Source organism: Lissotriton vulgaris, chromosome 6 (assembly GCF_964263255.1).
Source record: "Lissotriton vulgaris chromosome 6, aLisVul1.2, whole genome shotgun sequence".
Classification (NCBI taxonomy): domain Eukaryota; kingdom Metazoa; phylum Chordata; class Amphibia; order Caudata; family Salamandridae; genus Lissotriton; species Lissotriton vulgaris.
This window is the reverse complement of record NC_141694.1, coordinates 205,631,724-205,644,961: the sequence shown is the minus strand read 5'-3', so window position 1 is coordinate 205,644,961 and position 13,238 is coordinate 205,631,724. Positions and strand designations below refer to the sequence as shown.

At 41.6% G+C, this 13,238-nt stretch overlaps 1 protein-coding gene across 1 annotated transcript in view; it reads left to right on the top strand.

Annotated features, from left to right (window-relative positions):
• LOC147707026 (uncharacterized) overlaps positions 1-13,238 on the top strand; it is a 686,292-nt gene that overhangs the window by 137,301 nt on the left and 535,753 nt on the right. The window contains exon 6 of the mRNA XM_086925617.1: positions 5,876-5,937. Within this exon, the coding sequence (XP_086781743.1) occupies positions 5,876-5,937 (62 nt within the window). The remainder of the gene's footprint in view (positions 1-5,875; positions 5,938-13,238) is intronic.

Sequence of the window (13,238 nt, the reverse complement as noted above, 5' to 3'; positions counted from 1 at the left end):
AAACCCTTACTGCAGAACCACAATGCCCCTCAACTGGCTGTCAATACATTAACTTGTCACAAGAAGTAATGAATTATTATGCTTCCAACCATCGCATACCCTTAAAACGCATTTGCAATCACACTGTACCTCTTTTGTGCCTTTGTAGATCCTTACCCTCTGAGATGCTCACTACTAGCACTCGTGGCTTACAATGCATAACATAAGTGTGGGACCTGTGATTCTGAGTTCATCGGGTGGGGTCAATGAGCCTGGCGGCAGGGTCAGAGACATGGTTAAAAATAACAAAATATTCTGTATCAGTTGTATTTGCCTTTCAGGTAACTGCATACAAAATATAAGGCCCACACCTTGAACGGAAAATAAATGCAGGTTAATCAGTGGTAAATACCCCATTGAGGCAGGAAGGGTCAGTTAATTAATGCAATCACCCGAGATGTCTCAGTGTATAACTATTTGCCAGTGGGCCTGTTTGGTACACAAGGGAATAGTGACATGTGGATGTATAGTACTAAGAAGTCCCAGCACATCCATGTTAATTGGCTTATAAACCAAAGTCAGTTAGCTGCACCAGTCAGCCTTCCGTTACCGGTTTGTCTGCCACCCACCGGTCACCTAGTCGGTCAATCACTGAGCGGTATCTGGTTGGCCAGCCCAGCATCAAATGACATGGAGCGACCTGGCGACCAGATTCCCCAGGCTCAATCCCCCATTGTCGTCGACGATGACCAGCGTGGCCATGCACGCTGGAACCAGCAATCAGTAGACTCCTTCCTAGAGCCACCCTTTTGCTTCTTGCTTCCAGGCTACTCTGCTTGTGCTTGCTCTGGCCATAAGGAGATCTTGCTAATCTCCAAGGGATCATGCCTCGTCCTGCATGTGGCAGTGCAGGGTGGAAGGAGAAGTCTGCTCTGCCACACTGTACATTTTGAGTCCGCCTCCTATGGGGTACCCAACTTACTCGATGGTTCATTTAGTTGTTTGCCCCTATACCCTGTTTGGAAAACCGACTTGCATGCCAGAACAACTGTGGACCGCCACCAGAGTTTCCTCTAGCTTTTCTCTGCCCAGGCAAAGTTCACCATCTTTCAGGTCCTATCATGCACCCTCATACTTCACCTCCCTGACAGATTGGGCAACTCTGCGGTCCTTCAATCAAGATGGGTCAGGTGGGTAACCGACATCGCTGCAACCCTTTGGCATCTCGCTTGGACTCCTACACCTGGCAGCGCAAACCGTTCAAGGTAAATTGATCACAGTTCGCCCCAGTCAACAACCATGCTGAGTGCAGGGGCCCCCGTCCCCTTTCCCCACTCGGAAATCTGGGTTACAGTGTGTTACAGCCTCCTTCCGAAGCTGCTGCCAGGGGAATATAACACCCTGCTTGAAGAAAAGAGCCACCAGCCATTCCAAAGTCTTCCCAGGTAACCCAGGGTTGGGTGCAGCACACATCCACAGAGGAAATGCACTCTGTAGAGGCCATGTAGAGGCCTTGCATAACTACTGTGTCCTGGGTGACCAACCTTCTTGCCGTATTGAATTCTCCTGACAAAATGCTGTCATGCCCATTTAAATTCTTTCTTCAAAGTTCCTTTCAACGTTTCCCTACAGTAGTCATGGGCTCGCTGCCTTGATCCTGCATTTATCCACAGATGGTGTTTATCGCTGACTTTGAGCAGCATTCCCAAGCAATCCGGCACTGAGAAAAATGAATGCCAGCACTCAGGTTCCGCTGGCAACCAAATACCGTCGACAGGCTGAGTCTTAATCAGAATTACTTGGACTCCAGAGCAACGCCAGGGAGTGGGTCTTTTGTATGGAGCATTTCCCCTTTCCTCTGTCATACGGTTCCTACAAATATAGCAGGACTGTGCCTGAAACCAACACAAACTTCACAATAAAGGGACTCAGCCCACAGATGGCATCAGTATGTATTGGTGGGTTTCAGCTAGTTCACAGTACCATATCCAACCCCTAAACTGGTCAGGGGAATAGATGGTATTGGCAACCTCAAACATGGTTCTCTGATTTCCAGGGAATCGATGGAAACAGATGTAACCCTTTGTTTTGGTCAATCTTGCATGCCCAGGTAAAACACCAGAAAGTTACACCAATGCTTTTTTAAACATTTCTTGAAATGATCATATTCCTGCGAAGAAAACATGAGCTGTGATTATTAGAAATATGATACTTTTTACTGTAATGAGCATTATTAGAATGTTAAAAAATATGAACCATTCAGCAATGTTATCTGTTGCTAACGTTTGTTACTCCTATCTGTATCTAATACAAAGAGAGCATAGCTGGAGTATCATTCTGCCAGATCAAATGGAGTAACTTAACCCCTATCCCTTGATCTTAGGTGTCAGGAAGCTGGTTACAGTGCACAGGTCATATTTCTTAGGAGGATGGGCGTCACAGTCGGCAGGGCTACATCTCAGTCACAGTTCGCAGGAGTTCCATGATAATCCCAGCATGAAAATGCTCCTCTCACCAAGAATTTTCACACAAGCTGTTTATGGACTACTGTTATTATCAACTTTTGCAGAGCCACAGAGCAGCTCATTTGATTTTGTCTAGATAAAATGAAATGTCTCCTAACGAGCACAGAAAGAAAGGAAAACAATGGCATTGTGTTCTGCATATATGACCCTGGAACTAATTGTGCAGAATACAGGGTGTTCCTAACTTTCAGAGATGCATGTACAGCACATTCAGGCATTTAGAAGCAAGCCTGCCAGAGCTCTGACCTTGGGCCAAGTTACCACGAAAAAGAGATTTCAACGTAAGTTGAAACTAAAATGGAGATTACTCGTGAACCATGCACCACCCTTCTCTTGGTCGTGTAGGTGACTTATTAACTAAAAGGTGGGGTCATTCCACTATGGTGTACTCATTCCAATTACAGGGCCTCGAAAGAGTCCTATATTGTTATTTTTGCAACTAAATGCCTGAGCAGGAAGTGGGTAATGAGAAAACCTGTTGCCTCTTTGGAAATGGTAGCTGTTTCTCAGGCTTCCTCTCTGGACTTGAACCCTGATACATCATTACCGTGATCACCATGGTAGGCACAGAAAGTACCATCAAAAGGCAGACATCAAAATGTATCATCACCATCATCGGAACGTGCGTTCACCCAAGATTTCCAGAGGTCAGCCATAATCAGCATTGTTTAGATTTAGAATTACCACAGTTATCCAAGTAACAGATTGAGACATCAAGGGACCCATAGCTGATTTAATGAGCCATCTGCTGTTTCACTGTACTGGCCTGGTGTACTCGCATGTGCATGGCTTAATCATTGGGACAAGCTTATGCATCTGACAGGATCAACCACATAGACACACTTGCTAAATGGGTGATGGAGCTGATGGCTCATCCTTGACTGACCAGCACAGTCCTTAAGAGCCTTCTGTGGGAGGTCCTGCATGTCTAAAGAGGGCTGGGAGGACAAGACAGTCACAAAGGCACCAGCAAGTTCAGCCTGCTCCACGACAACGGAAAGGAGGGGTGGGCCAAGTCACGGCCCGAGTTAGACACAAGGGTGCGGGCCTGGGCTTCTGGTACTTCCTAAAGAATGGTTGTTCTGAGCTGCTTTGGAAATACAGTGGGTGGATACAGGTAATGGCCCTTGCACCTGGTGCCCAGACCATCAGGCAGTATCCAGGACTAGCAGCTTCTGACCCCATCCACTTTGATCAGAAAATTGAGGTGTGGGCTGCACAAGCTGACCAGCAGCTTGTCCTTAGATTTGCTTGGTGGCTTCAACAAAAGACTCACTCTCGAGTCAGGGTGGAAGCTCTTTGATTGAAATAACAGCAGAGGTTTGCCAAGCAATGCATTTCTAAATGGATTACGTATGCTCAATTGATCAGAGTACAATGTTGGCTAGACCATCACCAAGCACGCTTCCCTCTTTGTGATGTCAGCATTGTATCCCTGTCTGCTCACCAGAATTGAAGCTCAGAGAAAGTCCCAGGGGTGGAAAGCAGCCACAGACGCTGTCCCCCTGGGGCCCATGGCAGACTGGCCAAGCCCCTCACCACACCCGGGGAAAGCAGCCAGAAAACAAGGAGGTACCTCATTCCTTGTCCCTAATAACACAGAGAAAGGCTGCTTACCTACTTTTCTTATCATCCATGCATACCGAGGGACTGAGGGGGCCATCGAGAAGAGAATACATGTGATTTTCTGGAGCCCTGGCTTGGCTTGGAGAGTCAAATGAGTCTGCATTGGGATGACCAGAACAGCCCAGCCATCTGGTTACACCATGCATTCCTATGGTACATGACCAGATGTCCTGGCTCAGAGCAACCAGATGGTTGGGTTTGAAGGACGGACAAAAGGTCTCACTGTGTCTTATGATAAAGATTCTGTTCTCACTTGGAGGAGCCAGGGATTCTGTGGGCCATGTTCTTAGAGTCCTACTCCTCCTTGGCAGTGGACTATGGGGGCATCACAGAACTCTGACCAAGTGCTCAGTCAGAGCTTCTTGCCCTGGGTAGGTTGGGGAAGTCTTCCTGGCCCTTCAGGATCATGTCTCAGGCCCTTTTAGACAAGGTGGACAGGAGAACAGAGCTTCAACCCCGAGCCCGCTGGAGCTCTGACCTTGAGCCCAGTCAGAGGTTTAAAATCCAGTCGGGTAAGGGAGGGCTTCCTGGACATGTGGGACCCCATTCTTGGCACCTTGAGATACAGTGAGGCAGAGAACGGACCTTGCTTGGTCAGGGATTTCCAGCTGTCTATAATTCCTAAAGAAAATTTCAGGTTGTGCCTGGAAAAACATGATTGGCACAGTTTTTCAAGTGCAGTCCTGAAAAGTTTGGAAAAATCCTTTATCACATGCAACAATAAATATATGAATTCTTGTATGTAAAAAACTAGCAAAATTTTCTTTTTTTATCCCCATTGTTAAACTCATCCTTCCCCTTACATCCCTACCGGTTTTGAGGGGCATTTATTTCTTGTTCCCACCTTGGAAAGAGATTCCCTCCATCCTTCAACAGAACTAAATATCTGACTTTTTCATACATAAATGTTTGTGTTTGTGGGTGTTCTCAAATTTCGAGGGCATTTCCATACTGAATTGCATACTCTTTAAACAGACGAAGAGGGAATGTACTTTATTTGATGCCTTTGTTGAATAAATCCGTTTGTGAATATGACACTCATGTTTATACATTATTTTGTCCTTTCAAAAATGATATTTGTATGTGACAATCAGATAGCTCTGTGAAAGAGGACACTATAGTTCAGTATCCAAAAGGGCCAATGTGCTTCAGTGTTCCAAAAAATTATATACTACAATCTGGCCCAATGAAAATCATTTGCTATTGGTCTACAGAAAGTTCTACAAGTATTTACTTTTTAGCTGTCCTGTTTTTCCATTTGTCCCCCTTCATATTGAGGTTAAAAAACCGCAGTTGATGACTACATGAAGGCAAAGCAAAATGTTGGTTTTGATCATTTGCAAAAAACTGCAGATACTTACCATTTAAGTAGACAAAACTGACAATCTATCAGAGGCTTATCTGATTGAGAAGTTGTTAAGTAACTATTAGGTTCTCATTTTAAAGGCACATTTTAATTGAAAAAAGTCATGCTTTTAAGATGGTGAGTTATGTTGTATTGAATCATGTGCAGGTAATTGTCTCCAATGTACTTTTAAAACTGTGACCTTATTCAGCATTTACCAGAATTACAATTTGTGCCATAATAGTTATCAGTCATAGTGTAGAAGTAGTACTGCAAAGTGTCTAAAGCACAGAAGACAAATTATTCAATCAATCTACCTGAAAATGTTCACTGTGTATTTTGAATACATATACTTAGGCCTATATTTTAAAATCATCATTTGAAAATGTTCTTTTTACAGTTTTATAACAGTTACCGAACACTAAAAGGATTTGTATCAGCAAATGTCACAGGTTTCAGGTAAGGAAGCAGGTTTATTAATTTGTAAATTTTTGCATGAATGTCATGTGGTATGATTTATATGATTGAAAAAATAAATGAAGAGATATTTAATCATGAAAATAATTTTTTTTCTGGCAGTTCATTCACGACTATTGTAATTTCTAAACACTTTAAGCGTGAGTATGAAGTCACACCGACCCACAAGGAATGCCTCAAATTGAAAGGGACCAATACACTAAACCGTTTTCTTTTTTATGTTTGAAAAGCTTTAATGAAAATATAAGAACGTATAACAAAGGGAAACACCAGCAACAAGGCAATTACTGAAGCGTAATGAGAACAAAATATAGCTGGCATAATAACAGTAATAAAAGCAATTTTTAAAGATTTTAAATATGATGGGAGGGGAAAGAAGGGGAAGGAAGAGGGGGAGGAAAAGGAGGTAAATGAACATGTTAAAACAAAAGATTACAAAGCATAGTAAGGCATGAATAAATCATTAAGCAGGCAAAAATACATGAAGAATCATTATGAATGATAGAGAAAGAGAACAGAGAGTGAATTAATAAAAGGTGGTTTAAAATGTTCAGAATTGTGACATGTCTTAAAGTAATCCAATCTAAATAAGTAGTAAGGGGTAGCCAAAAGAGGTCTCTGTTAAGTGTTGGTTTACAGGAGGAGGCGAAGGCAACAACAAGTCTCTGAAAGTGACAAAGGGAATTCCACAAATGCTGTGTAAAAAGTTTGGTGAGATTTTTCCAGTTAAGGGTAATGTGCTGGAAGGCGAAAGCAAGCATAAGATCAAAAAGACCATGATAATGAGAGGGAATAAACAAAGAGTCAGAGAGGCTTCCAGTAAACAGAAGGGGTATGGAATAGGAAATGGTAAGATTAAAGATACAAGAAATATAGGACCAGATAGATTTCCAAAATGTGGGGACAGAATAACAGAGGAAAAGAAGATGCATGAAATTTGCATCAGAGCAGCCATAGATCCAACAATTTAAGTCAGAGCCCGTAGAGAAACGAGCAATAGAGGCAGGGGTAAGATAACGTCTATGCTAAAAAAGAACATAGATTGAGTAAGGGAAGCAGAACAAAATATTTTTATTGACCTAGACCAAAGTTTGTCCCAGAAACAGATATTTCATTTGCATCCCAGATCAGACTCCCATGAGAGTTCCAGTTTAGATTTAAGTCGATCTGGAGAAGGGGCTAAGAAATACTTGTATATAAGAGAGGCTTTAGATGTGGAGAGGAGGAGTTTGAGTAAATGAACTTGGGAATCATCATGAGACGAAGGAGGAAGAGAATAATATACATCAAGAATGATTGCCATAAGAGTAGTAAATGTATGTAAAAAAGAAGAAGGACAGATAAACAAGGCTTGAAATTCGGGGAAAGAATATGGCGAAATACCATTAAAAAGATTTTTAACCCATATGACATTTGTTGATCTCCAAAAACTCCAGAAAACAGGTCTGTTATTAAGAAGGATAAGAGGATTATACCAAATAGGGGAGTCCAAAAAAGTATCCTGAGAGAGAGAATCTGGAAAAAGTAAAGGACGTAGAAGAGAACAAGTGTGTTTAAACAAGGGGAAGGATATGTGAAAACCGCCACCTCCTTGAGTGAAAATGGTAATAATAAAGTTTGCTCAACGGATAACCAAAGAGGAGTAAAGGGAGAGTGTTTGGATAAGAGCCATTTCGAAGCTTGTCGAAGAGAAAAACATTGATGATAAAGGCAAAAGTCTGGAAAGTTCACTCCCCACTTCGACTTGGTCCTACGAAGAGAAGAAAGAGCAATCCGAGCTTTCTTGTTCTTCCAAAAGAATTTTGAGAGACACAAGTCAATACGTTTCATATATAAGGCGGGAATGTGGACAGGAAGCATGGAAAGAATATAAATTAAAATAGGTGTGATCATAATTTTGATTGAATCTAAACGACCACACCAGGAAAGAAAGAGGGGATTCCAGGAGGAGAGCAGTTTATCAATACGAGACAAAGCAGCATCCATGTTTAGCTTAACCGAGACGGAGATTGAGTTAGCAAAAAATATGCCTAAATATTTAATTTTAGTATCATTCCAGGTAAAGCCTGTGGATTAAATAGAATGGGTGAAATAAAATTTAGTGAGGGGAAGAATTTCTGTCTTATCCAAATTGATCTTGTAGCCAGAAACCTGAGATAAGGATTCAAATTCACGTAGCAAATGGGGAATAGAAGTATCAGGATCAGAAATAAATAAAAGGATATCATCGGCATAAGCGGAGAGTTTAAGTTGTTGCTCTCCAAAAGGAAAGCCAGAGATGGCGCTATTGTTACGGATAGAGGACAAGAAGGGTTCATGGGCTAGAACAAAAAGACGAGTGTATAAAGGACAATCTTGACAAACTCCTCGTTGAAGCCAAAAATAGGAAGAAGTACGACAGTTAACTCATACCTAGGCTCTAGGGGCAGAATATAAAAGCAAGATAAGCGAAATTAGTTTGGGACCGAAACCATGCCAGCGTTATGAGGCGCATAGGAAGGTCCAATCTACTCTATCGAAGGTCTTCTATGCGTCAACAGAGATGGCTGCAAGAGAAGTAGAAAGAGAGAAAATTCTGTTCAGTACGTGACAAATCCACATTGTTCTTTCCAAATAAGGTGAGAAATAATAGGGTCTAATCGCAGAGCAAGTACCGTAGCAAATAATTTATAATCCACGTTTACTAGAGATATTGGCCGGTAATTCTTACAATGCTTAGGATCTCGACCATCTTTAGGAATAAAACAAATTGTTGCTTCTTCTAAGGTGCCTTCTGTTTTACCAGTTAGATAAAAGGAATGAAATAATGTTAAAAGCCACCGCCGGCCCGGAGGATGCGGAAAATCCTCTGCGGACCCACCAAAGACCCACCGCCACATTAGGATGGCTGGTGGGTCCTGGTTTCTGTCCGCAGCTTTTCCGCCGTGGTTGGCTTACAATCGCGACGGAAAAGCTCTAATATGGTGACGGTGTCTCTCAGACACCGTCAGCCAGATTAGGATTGGCTGTGAAACATGCTTTTCCGCTGCGGCTTTTCCGCCGTGGAAAAGCATGTGTAACTTCACTGCGGGGGCACATATGTATATATATATATATATATACATATGTGTGTGTGTGTTTTAAAATTAATTATTATTATTTTTTTTAAGTTACATTAATTATTTATTAATTGTACGTTTATTTAAGTATTTTAAGTATGTTTAAATTAATTGTATTTATTATTATATTACTTTTAAATTACTTTTAAGATATTCAAAAAATTCGATATATATATATATATACATATTATTAACAAAACATATACAATATTTTTTCCATAGGATAGCGAGAGGGTTAAATTTACTATTCACACTACAGAGAGTGCAACAGTAGGAAAAGCGTTGGATAGCATAGAGGTAAAAATTACTATTCGAACTCCAGAGAGCACAACAGTAGGGAAAGCGTTGGATAGGGTAGGGGTAAAAATGACTATTCCCACTCCAGTGAGTGCAACAGTAGAGAAAGCGTTGGATAGCGTATGGGAAAAAACTACTATTCCAACTCTACAGAGTGCAACAGTAGGGCAAGCGTTGGATAGTGAGAGGGTAAAAATTACTATTACCACTCCAAAGAGAGCAACAGTAGGGAAAGCGCGGGATAGCCTAGGGGTAAAAATTTCTATTCCCACTCCAGAGAGCGCAACAGTAGGGAAAGCATTAGATAGCGTAGGGGTAAAAATAACTATTCCCACTCCAGAGAGTGCAACAGTAGGGAAAATGTTGGATAGCGTAGGAGTAAAAATTACTATTCTAACTCCAGTGAGTGCAACAGTAGGGAAAGAGTTGGATAGCGTAGGGGTAAAAATTACTATTCCCACTCCAGTAAGTGCAACAGTAGGGAAAGCGTTGGATAGCAAAAGGGTAGAAATTACTATTCCTACTCCAGAGAGTGCAACAGTAGGGAAAGCGTTGGATATTGTAGGGGTGCAAATTACTATTCCAACTCCAGAGAGTGCATCAGTAGGGAAAGCGTTGGATAGCGTAGGAGTAAAAAATACTATTGCCACTCCAGTTACTGCAACATTAGGGAAAGCGTTGGATAGCGTAGGAGAAAAGATTACTATTCCCACTCCAGTGAGTGCAACAGTAGGGAAAGCGTTGGATAGTGATGTCATCAGTGATGTCACTGACCATGTCATGAATGATGTAATATGTGACAAGATCAGCAGTGGATTGCGGGTGCGCGATATATAGTTAGTGCAACTAACTATATATGCGAATTTCAATGGTTTTGTGTGAGTAAAATAAGGTTTTGTAAATGCTAATTCCTAACTATATATGGTCTATAACCTATGGGTTTTTTTTCAGTGAATTTTCAAGGTTTTGTAAATGCTAATTCCTAACTATATATGGTCTATAACCTATGTTTTTTTCAGTGAATTTCAATGTTTTTTTAATAGCAAATATCAAAAGCTGTAAAATGTATTCTTCTTTTAAAGGAAAAATATATTTTATATGTATTTAATATAATTTTTTTAATGTATATACATTTTTTGAGGGAACAAATTTATCAACTATCATGCTGAAGAAGAGTGTGGGGGAAAAAAACAAAGAGGAGGACTAAGAGGAAAGAACAATCAGTTCAAAAATACAATTGCTTTAAAGCATGAAGTGCTTTTCCACACATTTACATTTAAATAACTCCTATTAGAACATACAAAATATCTACAGAGGAGACGGTGTACATTGAATTTTAGACTCTTCATTGGTACCTACATGTTGGTACTTACATCCCCCACACAACACAACAGCTCTATTCAGAGCTACCCTGCCTCAAAGCACTCTAAAATATTATTTTACTATTTCCCTTGGTTTTCCCCTTGTTACGCTTTCCGGAACAATACCCGGTGCGCGGACTGGGCGCTAACCGTGCGAACATTTGAAAAAAAAAGGTTTTTTTTTTTTTACATATATGGGCCTCCTCAGCCACCCTCAGAAAACCTAGGGGGTCAGGATATGTCTCCCGTGCCCCCTTATACCCATTCCAAACATTGTTTATCCTCCATCTTGTGACTAAATTCGTCCGAAACACAAGATGGCGGACTCCCGTTACGCTACCGGTGAGCTACCCGGTTCCCGTACCGGGTAGCGCTTCCACCGCGAAAAATCGAAAAAAAATGTATTTTATTTTTTTGCCCCGCGGGGCCCTTTAATAGCCCTCACATCAATCTTAGGGGGTCAGGAGGGGTCTACCTTGCCCCTTTCATTCATTTCCCCCTTCGTTTATTTCCATCTCTTGTCTCTCGATCCTACCGAGAGACAAGATGGCGGCCGCTCCGGACTGTTTAGAATGTTGAGAGTCACCGGAGAGCTAATCCGCTTCTCCTCGTGAAGTTCCGTTACGCGTCTGGTACGCGAACCGGGGCGCTAACCGGGACGCTGTCACAGATATATATATTTTTTTGAAAGTTAATTTCCCAAAATCCACTGGAGCACATATCTTGAGACCTAGCAGAGGCACATTGGGCAAACAGTCGCTACAATTTTGCCAAGTTTCATAGAAATCCATTCAGCCGTTCGAGCTAAAAGTGAGTCTAACCGCCCTATGGAAAACTCAATGTTAAAAACACGTTTTGGGACCCCCCTTTTTTCTCGGCCCCCGCTTGACGAAACCCCCCCAAACTTTCAGGGGACGCTCAGAAATAAAATGTGCCATTTTCCTAAAATTTCACCCAATTCCATCCATCAACGCCAAAGTTATTCAACATAGAATTTTCAGAAATCCCTATTCAAAAAAATCCTAACTATATATACCTACTGGCGACCGCCAGTAGGTAATATATATATATATATATATATATATATATATATATATATATAACATTTCTATGGCAAAATGAAACCCCTCATTTTGTTCCTTTGCAAAATAAATGTTTTAAGTGTTAACACTTTATTCCAATCAAGATGACTTCAGGTGTGACATACTTTTGTCATAAGTAAGACTGTTAGCGCTCTAGTTGTTCTTTAGAACACTCTGGGACATTCTGTGACTGGGCTATAGTTGGGCTACATCTGGCTGATATTTGGGCTACATTTGTTTTTTTTGTCTCTGGTGGCCATCTTTGGGCTACATTGGGCTACATTGGGCTACATTTGGGCTCTAACATATATATAGCCCAATATATATTTTTCAAAGTTAATTTTCGTAAAAACCACTGGAGCATATATCTTGAGACATAGCAAAGGCACATCGGGCTACCAGTCCCTACAATTTTGCCACGTTTTGTGGAAATCCATTCAGCCGTTCGAGCTAAAAGTGAGTCCAACCGCCCTATGGAAAACTCCATGTTAAAAACACGTTTTGGGACCCCCCTTTTTTCTCGGCCCCCGCTTGACAAAACCCCCCCAAACTTCCGGGGGATGCTCAGAAACAAAATATGCCATTTTCCTGAAAATTTCTGCCAATTCCGTCCATCAACGCCAAAGTTATTCAACATAGAATTTTCAGAAATCCCTATTCAAAAAAATCCTAACTATATATACCTACTGGCGACCGCCAGTAGGTAATATATATATATATATATATACATATTATTAACAAAACATATACAATATTTTTTCCGTAGGATAGCGAGAGGGTTAAATTTACTATTCACACACCAGAGAGTGCAACAGTAGGAAAAGCGTTGGATAGCGTAGGGGTAAAAATTACTATTCCCCCTCCAGAGAGCACAACAGTAGGGAAAGCGTCGGATAGCGTAGGGGTAAAAACTACTATTCCAACTCCAGAGAGTGCAACAGTATGGCAAGCGTTGGATAGTGAGAGGGTAAAAATTACTATTCCCACTCCAGTGAGTGCAACAGTAGGGAAAGCGTTGGATAGCGTAGGGGTAAAAATTACTACTTCTACTCCAGAGAGTGCAAAAGTAGCGAAAGGGTTGGATAGCGTAGGGGTAAAAATTACTATTCCAACTCCAGAGAGAGCAACAGTAGAGAAAGCGTTGGATAGCGTAGGGGTAAAAATTACTATTCCCACTCCAATGAGTGCACTAGTAGGGAAAGCGTTGGATAGCATAAGGGGAAAAATTAGTATTCCCACTCCAGTGAGTGCAACAGTAGGGAAAGCGTTGGATAGCCGTCCGCGCCAGGACGCCGCCAGCCGCCATACCACTAACATCTCCAGCCAAGGATTTTGGGCTGCTGGAAAATGACCACCATCACATCTCTCCTCAGGTATACTAGGGAAGAGCTTCTAGACTTGAATACATCATGTGCCCAGATACCGGAGGTACTATTAGCAGCCATACG